Source organism: Dipodomys ordii, unplaced genomic scaffold, assembly GCF_000151885.1.
Source record: "Dipodomys ordii isolate 6190 unplaced genomic scaffold, Dord_2.0 Scaffold36, whole genome shotgun sequence".
NCBI classification, from domain to species: Eukaryota; Metazoa; Chordata; class Mammalia; order Rodentia; family Heteromyidae; genus Dipodomys; species Dipodomys ordii.
The window spans coordinates 2,992,161-3,009,330 of NW_012267252.1; the positions used below are offsets into that span (position 1 = coordinate 2,992,161).

Consider the following 17,170-nt stretch of genomic DNA (forward strand, 5'->3'; position numbering starts at 1 on the left):
GTTGATACATCTGTAAACCAGTGGTAAACATTACAGATCCCATGGGCTCCTAGGGCTGACCGAATGCAAGTCAACACAGTGCATCTGATAGTGTCAGAGCCATCCACTCACACTGGACATTACATGCAGCTAATGTGCTCACATTAGCTGTTACTATAGGAATTCAGCAAGCTCCATCAGAGATTGGATTCTATCTCAACAACATTTGGAAATGGACTAATCTCCGACTGTGATGGTGGAGTAGTGTATGAAGCCCTGTATGTTCTAGAAGAATCATTACTGTGTTCAAGGAAAGGTTGGTTGTTTATAACTAAATTGTGCTTTAGGAAAATGAAAAAATGAATTTGCTACAGGGCTGGGGATTTAGTTGAAATGATAGAGCACTCTACTAATATCTGTTAGGCTCTGAATTCAATCTCAGTACAAAACAAAAACGAAAAACTCTTACTTCTTAGCCAAGTGTAGTAGTGCATGCATATAACCCCAGCACTCAGGAAGCCGAGGTAAGAGGATGAAAAGTTCTAGCCCAGCTTGGGCTACGTAACAAGATCCTGTCTCAAAAAGTAAAATTGAAAATACTCCTTGTGAAATATATATCTAAAACAGGACTCACATTGTTTGCTCTGTGATCAAAATGTGAATCTATGTGTTACACAAGTAAAAGTGCTTAGGTACTAGTTAATAATAGACCTGGAAGTGCACACGTAGCCCTGGTATGCTGCTTCTGTCTGCAGGGTAAAGTGGAGGTAGAGGTCGGTAAGGAAGGCCTTCGCTTCGAGAATGGAGCCTTTACCTACTATGGAGTACCAGCCATCATGACCACCGCTTGCTCAGGTATTCCTGTTTCCAAGCCATCACTTATCGGGGAAGCAGAGGATCTCGGGAAAAGCATCTGGGCTCAAATCGTACCTCTTCTTTTAACCTCTGTTACGGACCCTGGACAAGCCATTAAACTTCCTTGGCTTTAGTTTCTGCCTCTGTTAAATGGCTATAACTATCACTTTAGATGAGGAAAAGTGTAAGTTGGGAAAAGCAAATCACATTGTCCATTGTTAGGGGTAACGAATGTATTTTCCAGTCTGAAAGGACAAGTTACTTAGCTTTCCCCTTTGACTTCCTGCGTTTTATAGGGATCACTGGTGCTAGTGAGAGGCGGGGTGGGAGGTACAGTAGAAGTAGAGAGATTTTTGACTTGTCTCTGAAACCAACTCACTGCGTCCCTCTGTCTTTAGATAATGATGTACGGAAGGTCGGAAGTCTGGCTGGATCCTCCGTCTTTCGTATGTATCTTTCAAACCCCTTCCTCGTCCTCCCCACCATGGTCCTGCCTCAGCCCTGTCTGGGGGTCTGAACCCACGCACTTTGAACCTGGGCTGGGCTAACTCAAATGCTGGCAGCCTCTCTGTAATACCCTGCCAGGAACACTGCCTCCTCCCAGGTACCCAGAGACCTTGGGGGCTTAGGTTCTGTGCGTCTGGAATGTTTGCTGTGTCTGCTTTGCTTCTGCACAGGTGATGAATGTGGAGGGAGGGAGGGCGTCGAGGTGTGAGTGCGGCGCCATTAATTGCCACCTTCCAGGGAATGCAGGCAAGCGATGTGTGTGCTCTTTCCTTCTCAGCAGTAGTAATTCATCATTGGCCTTTACCTAAAAACTCTGCTGTGCCATTACTGTACCTGTGGTGGTATCCTCAGGTAGCCGTGATGATGAGGAGGTTGGGGATGGAGTGGGAGGTTGCTGCAATCTGTGGCACGGCCCTTGCTTGCTGCCTCTCAGCTGGAGATGGGATGTGTGTCAGCTGCCCATGCATGCTGCTGGTGCGGACTGGCGCAGGGCTAATGGCTGGCTTGCTCTGGCCCTCTGTGCTATTCCTTCTTGCTGCTCTCTGTGTAGAGTTATTGTGCTTGTTTTTTAGAGGGCATGACATTCATGGTGATTTAAGTGTGATACACAGAGAATTACTTCTCTACATTTTCTTTTTGATTCACTGGTCTGAATTTTGCATTGCTTGCAGCAGTTAGTGTTGACAAGTAGCCACTTTAATACCACGCAGGCTAGGTATTTCCTCTCCTCATAAAGTATTCTTACACAGGGCATTAGACTGGGATTTGTCAGTGGATTCCAGAACAGGATGTCAGAGTTCCTAGGATATAACAACCTAGATGCCATTTTAGAATGAGAACAAGTACATTATTTGCACCAAGCCATCCAGCAAGCCGAGGACTTAGCTAGGGACATCCCTGTGTGCACACAGCGCAGGGAATATATATTTTAGATGGAATGAAATTGCTATTTGGAAATAGTGAAACAGTTACTGCGTGAATTCCCTTCCTAACCCAGTAGGTGACTGAGATGAAGGCTAAGTACCTGCCACATCCACAGGATTATAGAACTTAAGTTGAAGGAGATCTTGTAAAATTAAACAAACAACCAACCATGGTACACAGGGACACATATATAAGCCAACAACGCTTAGCAAGGTTGCTGCACAAAGCACCGATTTTCTGTATGAGAACACTGGATGAGTGAGGGCCAGGCTCCAGGGCAGAGTAAACCTTATTCCCAAAAAGAGATTTCTACCACCCATCATGTTAGGATCTGCTCTTGGATGTGCTGGCCCCAACTTAGCTCTTGGAGAAGGAAAAAAGAGGTGGAACTCTGAGAAAGAAAGGGCTTTATCAGGCTCCCTAGCCCACGCATGTTAGAGGTCCTTCTTTCTTTAAAATAATAATAATAACGAGGAAGAGGAGGAGAAGGAGGAGGAGGAAAATGTTTTCTAGATTCCGCTTTTCCTTTCTTGCTACTTCTAGTTCTTTCTGACAAACTCCTTCACTTAAAGCTGAAGCCAGTAGTTCACACCTATAAGCCTAGTTCCTTGGGAGGAGGCCAGCATGGCAAAAATGATTGTAAATCTCTTCCCAACTGAAAGCTGGATAAAGTAGCACAAGCCTATTATCCTACTTCATGGGATCCATAAATAGGTAGTCCATGACAGACAAAACTCTATCTCAAAAATAACCAGGGCAAAAAAGGGCTAGAGGCACAGCTCAGTGGTACAGCTCTAGCCCAGCAAGTGAAGCCATAACTTCAAAGTCTGTTTTGACCACACACACACTCATACACACACACACACATGCCTTCAGTTTTATCAAAAAGACAGGAGTGAACTTTCAGTACTCATCTCTCCTTTAAAACTGGTTAACTAAAGGTAAACATTCAACTGTCTTTCCTTCTCCACAGTTCTGAGCATTAACAAATATCCAGGAGGAGCAGGTGCCTAAGAGTTGTGCAGTGAGGAGAGAATAAATCTCCCCTATTTGATGATGCACACATTTAGTTGAAGAACAACTAGATTCTTCTCGACACTGTGGGGTGTCTAATAAGATAGGCCTACTCAAATATTCATTAACTTCTCATGTCAGAATCAATGCTTACAAAGCTCCCCTCTTGCGCTTCCCAGCATAGATAGGTAATTTCAGAGACAAGTCCTATAGTACAAAAGAGAAACGCACAGGAGCTCCTAATTTAGCATGCCTTTACCTCCGTTCAGCTCCTTGGGAGAGCTGGGAATAACCAGATAGGGTGGATACAGATTCCCATGAGAAACACCACTGGGTCAAGATCAGGACAGGAAGAGGCCTGTGTAGTTGCTAGACACACACACACACATACACACCACACACACACACATACACACACACACACACACACACACACCATTCCCAAGTGATAACCAGCACCATAGTCAACTCTGTGGGGAAAGGAAAAGAGGGCAAAGGGAATAAGGAGAGATGCCTCAAAGTATTTCTACTTCCTACAAAGTGACTGTGATTTAACTCATCCAGTTAATTCACATTAAAGCTATGGGCTTGCTGCTGTAGCTTTGTTTGCATCCTCTGGCAACGCACTTTCTCACCAGCACTGGGACCACAGGAGGAGCACTTAGGAGTCCTGAGCAGGATCCAGCTTCCTTGAGGATAGGCCTGGCAGGAGCATGCACTTGGCTTTTGAGCCTCTGAGGACCTGCCATTAAGTAGGAGTCACAGGCAGCTGGGAGAGCCCGGTGCAAACACGGTGCCGTGCTGGAACAGGTTTGCTAGCTCAAGGTGGAGCATGTCAGAGAAGGCTGCTTCCCTGCTCTCCACTGGGGTGCTGCCTCTGCTACTCATTGATTATTCTAGAATACCTTCAGCAAGATCCATTTGCTTGTTTTATTTTGTCTTTCCAGAGAGTGACATTATAAGCAGATATGACTCTCACATTTTCAAAGGCAAGGTTCTTTTTTTTTTTTTTTTGCAGAAAAATGTGAAGCTGTGAAGATCCAGGAACAGACTGTCTCACTACTTTGCTCCTCCTCTCTCTCTCTCTCTCTCTCTCTCTCTCTCTCTCTCTCTCTCTCTCTCTTTCCCCTTTGGTGTGTATCTTCCTTCACTACTCATATACCTTTGGTCCTTGACTCTCTAGTGCCCATCTCTGTGTCTCGTACCTTCGCCTTCAGCAGAGGGGACTCTCTGGCAGGCTCCCCAGGTAAACATGCATGGCCGTCTCAGGTCTCTATAGATCCACTGGGGTTTTCTAGAAGTCTCTGGCCTTTCACGGTCCTGTATAAGAACTAATCTCTCCCAACAGCCACTTACATCATCACTTAGACAGAGTGCATTGCACAAATGACACTCGTTTGCATACACTGCAGTTGCCGGCTGGTTGCAATTGGCATTGCTGGCTGCTTCAGCCCCATTATGACTTTGTTGATGGGATGGATCTGGGTTGTGAATGGACACATGGTGGTGGCGGGGGGTGGGGGGGTCAGATATTGTATGTCTTTTCTCACTATTTGACTGAAGAGTAGAGGGATAAGGACTAGGAAGAATAATGGAACACTGTAGTTTATTCCTACATTTCTCTTCTCCCTTTCCCTCTCTGATCTCTGCCTTTAGCTAAGTACTACTATGTGATGGTCATATTCCCTTGTCACTGGTCATACAAAGGACACTAGGTAAAAATATCAGAGCAACTTTTCATTAGGTTTAACCTCTCATGTTAATTAAAGAAAAATTGCTAATTTTCTTTTTAATCAAGTAATATCATAGAGCTACACAGCAACTGCACCCATGCATTGCAACTGAGTAATTAAATAGCCGTTTATATTATTTTCATCTCTAGAGGTAGGTCTCTTAGGCATGTCGAGCAAGTAATGACCAACGCAGGAATGTGTTTGTGCAATTGCCCTACAGTTAGAACATGCTTCAATTTTCTATAACACCTGCACAGTGTCCCTTATTCCTGCGAGTCCCACTATACCCTCAGACACCAAGAATCAAATTCGGTCTCACTGTCTGGAGAGCAGACCCTCAGTATTAGAAAGGCTCTGTCTAGAGACCTGGAAGCACTCAGATCTGCAGCTTCACAGGTATTTATGTTGACTTGTCTCCTCCCAATCACATTTTTTTCACTAAAAAAACAGTCTCACTCCCATGTTTATTTGCATAAGACAAGTTAGCCACCTTCTCAAATTTCACCAGTTTTCTCTCTCAACTTGATGATCATTTTCCACCAACAAACAAAGCTTCCCTTGCCTTGTAAGAGCTCCTGCTGGCTACAGAACAGGCAAGGCATGTGGCGTGCCAGGTGGGTACCCTCACCAGCTCAATGGTCTGTTCCTGCATGCCAGCAAAAATGTAGAAATAACATCATGGACCTTTCAGTAAATCCTGAAGAAGTCTTGGAGAAGGCCCAAAGTGTGCTGTGAATGTTCCATAGAAAGGAAATAGACCTTTTTTAATTGTTTTTCAACCAAAAGGATCAAAGTTGAATTAACCAGATAACCCAGTTAATTGTCACTTTCCCACTTAAAGAAGGTTAATTTTAGTTCACCAGTAATTATGGGAAACTTCATGGCAGCTCAGTGTCAGACAGATTGAAGTGACTCATTCTTGCTGTGTAATCCCTCAACCCAAGAGAGGCTGAGATTTCTATTCCGTCTCTGGCTGATACCAGTGCCCCTGAGAGCTCTTTCAACCTTCCCCCCATTTTCCATGACTGTGGGTGTTCAGCCCAATAGCAAGCCCAACAATAAAGAAGCAAGAACAAAGCCAGCCTTTTCCTGCCCTGCAGGGTGTAGCAGAGATGGGTACAGCAGGGGAAATGGGAGGTAGAGAGCCTTTCTTCTCCTTTGCCTCTTTTCTCCTCTTCTATTTGGCTGGCCTCTATTTACAGACAAACACCCACTAGGATGCTGATCCTAGTGGGTAGGTGACATCCATAGGACCTACATTATGGTACTGTTCCTACCTCTCTGTCCCATTTTACCATAGAAAAAGTATTAGAGGCCTGGAATTCTGTAGCAGAAAACTATAGGCACCTCTGGACCCCTGTTTAATTTCTGATCCATAAACTTATGAACATATAAAATCTTGACCTCATCTTAACAAAGGGGAAAAAGAAAAGCCATAGAAATTAATAAGAGTTTTAAGTTAAAAAAAATCCGATGTTAATTTTATTTGATCCTTACAGCCACTTTCGGAAATGGGCAGAAATCCTGTTGGGAAATAACAAGTAAGGGGTCAGTGTTGGGTATGTAATAAGTAGGTAGAAGAATGAGGACTGGAATCCAAGTCTGTTAGGTCCTGACTTCCTTCTGTTGCTGGGGACCTTGCTGTTCCTCTACATGTATGCATTTTGCACCCCCTAGAGGGGGTGCTAATGTTGCTAATATGTTGCTAATGAATACTAATGAATATGTTGCTCATACTGGATTAAGACTGCAAAAACCAAAGGTCCATGCATCAAATATTGCAAAAATATTGAGTATCTGATTACAAATCATTACCTATAGGCATTTCTTTCCATTGGAGCATTTGCGTGAAGTCAGGGTTGCTAAGTGGCTTGTGGATTACCTCCAAAGGGTGGTAAAATTAGCCAGCTTTGGGGCTGCTTTAATTTACAAATGAAACTTCTGTTAGCTCACACCTCTATAATCTTGGCTACTCCAAAGGCTGAGATCTGAGAGTTGCAGTTCAAAGCCAGACCAAGCAAGAAAGTCCAGGAGATTCTTATCTCCAAAAAAACCAATCAACAAAAGCTGGAAGTGTATCTGTGGCTCAAGTAATAGAGCACCAGCCTTGAGCAAAAAAAGCTAAAGGAAAGTGTCCAGGCCTTGAGTTCCTAGTATCAGTACAGTAAAAAAGGGAGGGAAAAAGGGAGGGAGGAAGGAAGGGAGAAAACAGCCCCACTGATTAGCCTCCCCTGCCATTAGTATTCTCTCTTCTGCATGCATTCCTGTTTTCTTCTCCAAATACCAGAGATAATGTTGGGTTCCCCAGGATGATCCTTCCATATCCACAAAAACACGGAGGCAGGAAAACCAAGGGCTCTTTTTCAGTGCTCAATTGTCCAACCAAAATGTGCATTGAGATTTTTTAAAAAAGAAAAGAAAGATGGTATTTTCTCAAAGAACATACTAGGAGTCCCTAAAAATAACCTTTTTACTGCTAATGTCTATGAAATGTGGAAAATAGAAATATTCCTTTGGGTTGTCTCTTGTATGATAAAAATTTGGGACCCATTAAAACTTGGAGCGAGTTCATCTGGGATCCTAACGGATGGCTAGCTTGCAGAGTTCACATTGAATTTTGACACAGGGCTGCCCTTTGGTATTTGGTTATGTGAGGATGAATACTATCAAAGACAGATGAATTTCAATAATTCTACTTTGTACTCCTACAGGCCTGTGTAATTGAACTCTCCATCTAATTTGGAAAAAATGTAGCCATGTCCCTCATTCTTAACTGATGCTCAAAAAGATGTAGACAGACAAGCCATTGGGCTTTCCTTTTCCACACATCCCCAGCTCCCAAAGAGTAGCATGGCATTATTCATCTTGGATATCTTGGGTAATGGTTCCTGGATGGGGTGTAAAGGCTCCCTAGATAAAAGTGTCACAAGTAAAGCAAGAGTCCATATCTGTATGAAAATGTGGGGGACGCTGCCTATTAGTACAGAGAGAAGAATTCCTTTCAGTCACCATTGCAGTGGAAAGTACTTTCCCACACACTCTTTCTCCTCCAAGTTTCACCCCAGTGTCTTCTTCATCTAAGCTTAATAACCAAGCTGCCAGGACACATCTCTCAGAGACTGACCACACCATGGCCATAGGAATGCTTTTCCATATTACTTGGGTCCAGAGAAGGAAATCCTCCTTCCTAACACTCAGTCACAACCAGAGCCAACTTAAAGGTAGAAGGCAAGAGTAGGAGTGGGCCAAGGATGTGTGGACCCCTTGGCTTACCTCCCGTTAACAGTCCTGTGGTCAGTCTTTAATCTGTCTCTTTTCCTTGCATTGGACTTAGGACATTCCTTGGTGCTTCACTCCCCCGCAAGCAGTGCCTCTGTACGCTGAGGAAATTGCAGATGGATTTATACACCTTGAACTACTTTGCCTGCTGTTAGGACACTCGTCTGTTACTGATTTCTTCTTCTTCTTTATTTTTTTATTAAGAGCATTTCCATTTCCAGTCCCCTTGCTCGGAAACTCTGAATGCATGTGCACAATTACCAAAATGCCGATTCATCAGCATCCCACCTATTGAGAAATGTCAGGCTCTGGGGCACGAGATTCATCTTAACCAACACTCAGATGAGCCTGTCACAAAATAAGGTTTCCTTTTTCTTTGAAAAATTGCTTTTCTAGTCCTGACCTTCATAAGACAAATGGATCTTTTGGTGCTGAAAATCCTTTGGGATTTTGAAAAAAACCTTCAACAGTGTATCTACTTTAAAAACAAAACAAAAACAAAAAACTTGTTTCTCCTCCCAACCCAACTGTAGTATAGCTTGTGGTTGATCTGTGAATCTCTGAGTAGCAGCAGGGTGATTGTTTCTGGTGCCTGTGGAGACTGAGAGCTGTATGAGCAACTGGGGTGAAGTTATTGCCTCTGTTTCCAACAAGTCATGGAGGTGATTTGCTATGTGCATGGGAGGAATTTAGTAGATGTGATCTAGCTCTGTTTCCCTGTCCTCTTCCCACATATCTCTTGGATTGGGACCTCAGAGATGAATGTGGAATCGTGGGTGTGGAGTAGATGAAGCCTGTGTCCAGCCAGGCAGACTGGAGGACGGTCAAGATATGGCAGTGCTTTCTCCAGGCAACTGAAGCCACAGGCCTTGCTCACATCCTGTCCCTGGGTAATGTGCAAACCGAATGGAGGCCAGCACCCACTGGGACAAGGTGTGATTTTCCAGCCCTGTTTGTATACCAGAGGAGCTGCTTTCCTGCAAGACTGCCTGCTTATTTCCCCAACAATTAGCCTGGAAGAAAGAGTGCTGACCTTCCCAGCTGCCTACCACCTTGCCTAGCCACAAATGAGTCTAGCCAAGCCAGAACTCATCAATTATTCAAGGGAGCAAGACCAGCATTGAAATGTAACGTTTTCTTTTTAATACTGTTATCTTGGGTTTACTCCAGTACTATAGAAAACTAATTTGCGTTTTTAAGTTTTTGATTCTGGCAGCTGGATGAAAATAGACTGCAGTGGTCCTCTTTATGCACATTTTCCCCTTCCGGGGTCGAGTTACCCATTATCAACTGAGGTCCATAAATTAGTGATGAAGAATACCAGAACTAAGCAATTCATAAGTTTTAAATAATTTTTTTATAATGGAGGCCATCAGTACTTTTTATTTTTTATTTTTTGGGTCCAGTTGTGGGGCCTGAACTCTGGGCCTGGGCGCTGTCCCTCAGCTCAAGGCTAGCACTCTACCACTTGAGCCACAACTCCACTTCTGGCTTTTTTCTTTTTGCTTATGTGGTGCTAAGGAATCGAACCCAGGGCCTCAGGCATGCAAGGCAAGCGCTCTACCACTGAGCCACCTTCCCAGCCCCTTAAATAATTTTTATTATAGTGTATTGCTGTAATTATTCTATGGAATTGGTTAGTAAATAGGAATAAATGCTAATCACTTAGTGTATGCAATTTATAAATTAAATTATCATAGGGGAAAAATGTAACATGAATAGGGTTTGGTACTGTTGGTAATTTCAGGCCTCTAGTCTAAGTCTGGAAATGTGTATACAGAGAGAGAGACAGAGACAGAGAGAGGGGGAGGTGGGAGAATTGCTGCATAAGATTATTGTGGGGAGACCAGATGTGGCCCAAGTAATGTGATGGTTACTGATCTTTGTTAGAAGGAGATAAGATAGAGGAGCTCATTGTGCTGAAGGCGGAGACAAAGGACTGATGTGGTGTTGAGAGTGTGGCAGGAGTCTCTCGGTGGAGGGACTCTCTGATTTCTGAAGTAATGTAGCAACATGTAAATAATGACACTTACTGAGAACGGGAAGATGGAATTAGAACCTTAATTCTATAATCATACCAAAGCCATGATTATTACTGTTCTAATGAGAAAATATCACAGTCTTTCTCCTCACTGGTGTGGAAGACAGTAAGATCTTGGCATGGAAACAACAGATCAGCAACTGGCATGACTCACTCCAAAGAGGGGCTAATCTAATATTTTGATTGACAGCACCACTATCTCAAGAGACAGAATTAAATCATCCTATCCTCAGAGAGCAAGGACCAGAATCTATGAAGAGTTTTATTCTTCATTTGAGCCCCCTCAACTAAATCTGTGTTCTGAGAAGCTGGCATCCTTCTGGCCCCCTTTTCTGGAAGAACTGCTTAGTGGTGACAGTTGGGAAATAAAAGCACTGGGGACGGGACGGGGCGGGGGGGTGGATGGGACTTTGCATTTGCATTGTCATTAGTGTGGTTTCATGTTGAAATAACAGTAGGATCACCTTCAGTGCCCTCTCTTCTATTGATCCTGGGGAAGATAGTTCACAGAGTCCATTTTGAAATCAAATAACAGGCCTTCCAGAATTTTCTCTCCCCCCACTCCCAAATTAAAATGTAAAAAGAATGAGACTGGGTATTTGGGTCTTGGACAGAAAACGTGTCCATTACTCTGGTCCCTGCATAGGCCTATGTAAGAGCAAACTCCATCTTTCCCCACATTTGAAGGACCCAATGGGGCCCTGAGTCTTTCCCCTAGTGGTGAGACAGGCAGTTTACAGGACCAGAGGGCTGTGTGTACCCAGAGCCCTTGTTCTTCCTTCTGGACCACATTTCAGATCCCCCAAATCTTGGGATTTCCCACCCAAACAGCTCTGAAGATAATGGTGCAGAGTCCTGGTCCTAGGTCCGGTGCATAGCCCATTGTCTGGCACAAAACTCCAGGGAATTGAACCTGAACTTTCACGTTGCTACAGCCAGTCACATTGTTAACAATTTATTCCTGTGATTTATAATGTGATTATGACTGGTGGGTCTCAGACCCTTTCTGTGTGACTGGGACAAGTGGGTGGTCTTGAGGGCAAACCTGAGGCCTTGGCCTCTCTAAAATAAGGTTTGATGTGAGATTGTGTTCAATAGCCCACTGCAGTGGAGTCTCACTGTCTGGGTGGTTTGCCATGCAAATGGCACTGGCCTCATGTATTCGGGAGCCCCCTGCCTGTAACCGGAAGATGAGGACCAAGAAATGCATCCCACTACCTCTGCCCACTGTCTGGGGGGTCTGGGAACAAGCACCCCAACTCCTCCCTTGGAGAAGTCACAGGGTTTAGTATTTGCTCCTTGCAGGACTTAACACCAGCACTCAGCTTATTCCTAGCCTCTGGTGGGAAAGGGCAGGCTCCCCTCCATCCCCCAGTGCTGGTGTTGCTGCTGTTGCTGCTCCTGGAACACCTCAGTCAAAAGTATCTCTCTCTCTCTCTCTCTCTCTCTCTCTCTCTCTCTCTCTCTCTCTCTTTCTCATCCTTCCATCCCTTCTCTTTTCTCCCCACCCATCACTCCTTGTCTTTCCTTCCTCTCCCCCTTCCTCACCATCTGCAGTAAACCGGTCCCCTTCTCGCTGCAGCGGGTTGAACCGCTCTGAGTCTCCAAATCGAGAGCGCAGTGACTTTGGTGGGAGCAACACCCAGCTGTACAGTAGCAGCAACAACCTCTACACACCCGACTACTCAGTCCACATCCTCAGCGATGTGCAGTTCGTGAAGGTAACTCTCCAGGAGGGCGACCTCCTCCCCACCCCACCCCCATCTCCCAGATAAGGAGTCTACACTCCCTGCACACCACAAGCATCCCATTCAGGTGCTCCAATACGAGGCAGCAATTGCTACCTGGCTTTACAAAGGCCTGGTTTCAGAAAGCTTGTCAGCGGCATAGAGTCTAAGTTGTAGGGGTGCATTTTAAGAGGTGGTATAAACCATAGGAAAATTGAGAGTATCCAAGCAGAACGACAAAAGACATCCTAACTTAAAGGTTATCTTCCAGTTACCTGGTCTGCTAAGTCAAAATGGCAATCTGCTAAGTCATGTTAAGTTTCAAGATAAACAGGACAACCTTTGCCGGGTGCCGGTGGCTTGTGCCTGTAATCCTAACTACTAGGGAGACTGAGATCTGAGAATCGAGGTTCAAAGCCAGCTTTATGGTGAAAAGGCAGTGCTGGGTATTAATCTAAGTTTGGTCCTTTTCCCCGGAGCTACATCCCCAAGCCTTCGTTTTGTTTTGAGATAAAGGTCTCTGTAGGTCAGCTTGACCTTGAAACTTAAAACTAGGCAGAGTAGTTTAGCACAAGACCTGTTGGACCTTGGTTGTCCTAATACAGTAACCCAGTGACCACATATGGATTCCAAAGACTTCATACAAAAATTAATGTCATATTCCAACTTTATATTGTTTTCATGTTAGAGTTTTCATAAGTATGTTGAGTGTATTTATTGGGTAAAAGAAAAAATATCATTAAAATTATTTTACCTGTTTCTTTTTTCTAGCTATTATGAAAATTTTTTTTGATTGCCAGGATAACTCATATTTCTTGGCGCTACTTCACTGTAGTATCATGCTAAATAAAAAGAAGTTGTGAGGGGGCGGGGGATGTAACTTGTTGGTACAGTCCTTGCTCAGCATTCACAAGGCCCTTGAGTCAACCTCCAGCACCACCACCCCCCCCAAAAAATGTCACAGTTGCTAGACAAGAGAAGGGAACTAAGGACAAGTGGTGTGGTGCTTGAATCTAGAAAAACAACTTGGAGAATCAGGACAGAGATTGCTTTTCTGAACACATTTTCCAGAATGGTGCCCTATCAACAGTAGTGTTTAAAGCAGTGTGTGAAACCAAAGCTGTAAGACATAGAGATGATGAAGAAAATAGGGAGTGCCTTTGCTTTTCTAAAACCATCCACCAGTTCAGACCCTCTCCCAAACTCTGTCCTACCTGTCCTTGGCCAGCCACCTGCCACTCAACCTCCCCAGCCCACCTGTGCTCTTTCCCCTGATGTTACATCCTGACTGCAGCTGTCTGGCTTAACAACTATGCTAACTCCCCCAATGCCAGGGAACTTGGTACCTCCTTAGAAATCCTGCCCTATTAATTCAGGGGTGTTACCAGAATTCTTCATTCCCAGCTCATTCTTCCCTCCATAACAAGGCATAAACGGAGGGTTTGAGTTCCTCTGGTCCCAGGCACCTGGAGGAGACATAGCACTTTTTTTCTGAGTGGCATAGGTTACTGCAGGTCCAGCCTGGATAGAACCTTTCCAATCACTTTGTTCATTAAGATGGAACTTTTGCTGTGGCTGTCACAACCAAGAGCCATCTATCTTGGGGGACACAGCCAATCTAGCAACTAATGGGAGCTTTAAGCCAGCAGATCCGTTTCAAAGTCAAACCGACACATACCCCTTTCCTTCTCTCTTCCTCACTCTGGCTGCTTTTCTCTCCCTCTTCCCTGGCCCACTGTCCCTGTTGGACTCTTATTTCTTTCCCCTGTGTTCTCTTTTCCTATTTTCTTGGTTAAAGATAGACCTTTCCAAGATCTAGTTTTGCCTTCACAGCACCACCTGTCACATTGTCTCTGGGGACGGAGGGACACTGCTCCTTCCCACCCCCAACCCACAGAAAGCCAGGAACAACTTACACACCTCATGAGTGCAAAGTTTGGCCTCTGTCTTGAAAATGGATGTCTGCGGTAAAGTAAGATTCTAAGTCTACTGTGTGGACACACAATTAGTAATCATTCCTAATAGAGGGTAACATGTGCATTCACTTTATCTCATTATCGCTGGCCCCTCTGACAAGATTAAAGAGGTTAGTGATTTGGCCCAGGTCACTAGCCAGAAAGGGGCAAACCCAGTGCTGACTAGGACCTGGGTGCTGTTCAAGCAGGCAATGTGTTTCCTGTTGTATTTTCTAGGTAGAGTGTCCCATTGCCTTCTTTGACTAAGCTAGAAGAGAAATCTAAACTAATGCTTTAACGAACCCAACTACAATAAAGCTTTGTTGAGCTTACCAGGTGTTGTGTAGGAAATTTTTCTGTCCCTTAGTATTAGGGCCACACTTTTCCTATCTTTGGGGGAAATGCTCGACACTGACTTCACACTCAGTAACAGACAAGAGCTGGGAAATTCAGGTGCTCTCAACACAAACATTCAACCTATTGAAGACTGGACACAAGATGGTTGAGACACATGGTTCTATGTGTTGAAGCACAGAAGGTATGGTTTTGACCTAGAAAATATCAAAGCCAGTTGCCCACATGCTGCTGTTTTATTAAATCTTTTATAAGGAAAGAACAAGAATCTGAGTGGGACCTGTGTCTGATTTTAACTAGGTCACAGGTCAGTGGTTCTCAAAGTGCAACATCCAGACCAGCAGCATTAGCATCACCTGGACCTTGCTAGAAATGCAAATTACATAGTGAATTCGAAACTTTAAACCAGGCTCAAGTGATTTTTGTCTGTAATCCTAACTACTTGGGAAGCAGAGATTGGGAAGATCTCAGTTTAAGGCCAGCCCAAGCAAAAAAATAAATAAAGTTCATGAGACCCTCTCAACCAATAAAAAGCTGGACATGGTGGTTCCATACCGGTCATACCAACTATTAAGGAAACATCAGTAGGAAGATTTCTGTCCAGTTCATGCACAAAATGCTATTGGAAAAATAACTAAAGCTAAAAAGGGCTGGGGACAAGGTTCAGGTGGTAGAGTGCAAGGCTCTGAGTTCAAACTCCAGTGCCATAAAAAAAAGAAGAAAAAGTGTAACTTTGAGAGCTGAACCCAGACATCTTACTTTAAGTAAGCCCTTTGGGTAATTCTAGTGCTGGGGTTTGAGAATTGCTGATATAGGACAGTTTATAACCCCTGTCCTGTGATTTAGCTATGGTATTAGTGTGCTCCCCACAGATTTCCATGCTACAGCCAACATCTTCAATATAATGATATTGAGGAGTGGTTAGGTTCTGAGATCACCACCCTTGAAAGAATTTGTGTAGTTCTTCCAGGGTTGGGTTAATTCTGGGGAAAGCAGATTGTTAGAAAGCAAAGCTGCCTACCCCAAGTTCTCAGCCCCTTCAATACCCAGCCATTTCCCTTTCTGCTTCTCTACCACTGTTGTGATATAGCCTGGAGAGAGGGGAAAGCAGAGGCTGTCCACTTGGTACTGGTGCCATGGTTGTTGGGCTTTTCAACCACCAGATGTGAACCAAATAAACCTCCTTTCTTTTTCAAGTCCCCAGTCTTAGGTACATTTGTCATAGCGACACAAAATGGATTCAGATAGGCTCCTCCTGTGTACTGTGATGTCAAACAGCAATAAAAAGGAATAGAAGAAACTGGTGGCTGATGAATAAGGCCCCCTCCTGGCCCCTTAGTTTCTGGGCTGGTCCAGCTTAGATAGGTTAAGGTTTACAGATCTCAGGCCTCTGTGCCCAGGGGGTCCCACAGCAACATGGTAGGGCCGCTTGTGAACTTAGAAAAAGTGTCTCCATCTTGAGAGGATTCCACACAGCTCTCTTGAGCTTTTCCCACTTCTTTCTAGATCACCCGACAGCAATACCAGAACGCACTCACCGCCTGCCACATGGACAGCTCACCCCAGTCTCCAGACATGGAGGCCTTCACTGATGGAGACTCTACCAAGGCCCCCACAACCCGGGGCACACCCCAGACCCCCAAGGATGACCCTGCCCTCACGCTCCTGAGCAACAGGACCAGCCTGCCGGGTGAGTCAGTTGGGCAGATGGGTGGGGCTGTGGTGAGGTGAGAACAGCTCAGCCCTGTCTGGGGCTACCATCTTGTGCTTCATGGAACCCCAGGTCTTCTCGAAGGCAGAAGGGTGACGCATTCACTGTCCTCCCCAGGCAGCCGCTCCGATGGGCTGAGAAGCCCAGGCGAGGTGGTGTACCTGAGAATGGAGGAGCTGGCCTTCACCCAGGAAGAGATGACAGACTTCCAGGAGCACAAGGCTCAGCCACTCTCGCTGTCCCCTGCAGCTGTTCCCACAACAGCAGGTTAGGGAGGGGCCCAGAGGTGCGAGGCACCATCCTCAGGTGATGGGATGGCCCGAACAAGCTGGGTGTGGGGAGGCCTGGGTTCTGAGTCTTACTTGCTTACACAACTAGGCAAGGACCTCCAGCCTTTACTGAGCACCTACCATGCATCAGGCCCAGTCTACTTCATTCCCCCAGACGTCTGTGTAATGCAGGATTGGCTACGTTTCTACCTGGAGTTGGCTCTGGCTCCTTCATTTAGCAGCTCTGCCATTTTAAGCAAGTTATTTAACCTAAAACTCCATTTTCTTATCTTAATAGATAAGTTTCCTTACATTTGCTGGTAAAAAATGATGTGTCTCATAAAGTTGGCTTTTAAGTATGAACAAGGTAATTTATATAAAGGGCACAGCACAGAGTTGGACACTGTGCTGTGCAGACATTAAACCTACCCTGCAGATAAGGAAGGTTTAATGGTGTCAGCCATTACCCTTCTGGCTGGGCTCTTCCATTCCTGTGGGTGCTGGCGAAACAAGGCAGTCTGAGTACTTCTGCACTGGCAATGGGGCTGCTCCAAGTTCCCGGTGTTCCCTCAGTGCTGAGGCCTTCCAGAGCCTTGCCTCATTGAGGTGTGCTTCCCCGGTAAAGAACTAAAAAGGTTGGGGCTGGGAAGGTGGCTCAGTGGTAGAGCGCTTGCCTTGCATGCCTGAGGCCCTGGGTTTGATTCCTCAGCACCATATAAGCAAAAAGAAAAAAAGCCAGAAGTGGCGCTGTGGCTCAAGTGGTAGAGCGCTATCCTTGAGCTGAAGAGCTGAGGGACAGAGGGACAGCGCCCAGGCCCAGAG

General features: G+C 45.1%; 1 protein-coding gene across 1 annotated transcript in view; it reads left to right on the forward strand.

The window, feature by feature from the left end:
- Window positions 1-17,170, forward strand: part of Cnnm1 (cyclin and CBS domain divalent metal cation transport mediator 1) — a 45,463-nt gene that overhangs the window by 26,301 nt on the left and 1,992 nt on the right. The window contains exons 5-10 of the mRNA XM_013017683.1: window positions 735-834; window positions 1,233-1,280; window positions 4,463-4,525; window positions 11,890-12,053; window positions 15,875-16,058; window positions 16,197-16,346. Coding sequence (XP_012873137.1) covers window positions 735-834; window positions 1,233-1,280; window positions 4,463-4,525; window positions 11,890-12,053; window positions 15,875-16,058; window positions 16,197-16,346 — 709 coding nt within the window. The remainder of the gene's footprint in view (window positions 1-734; window positions 835-1,232; window positions 1,281-4,462; window positions 4,526-11,889; window positions 12,054-15,874; window positions 16,059-16,196; window positions 16,347-17,170) is intronic.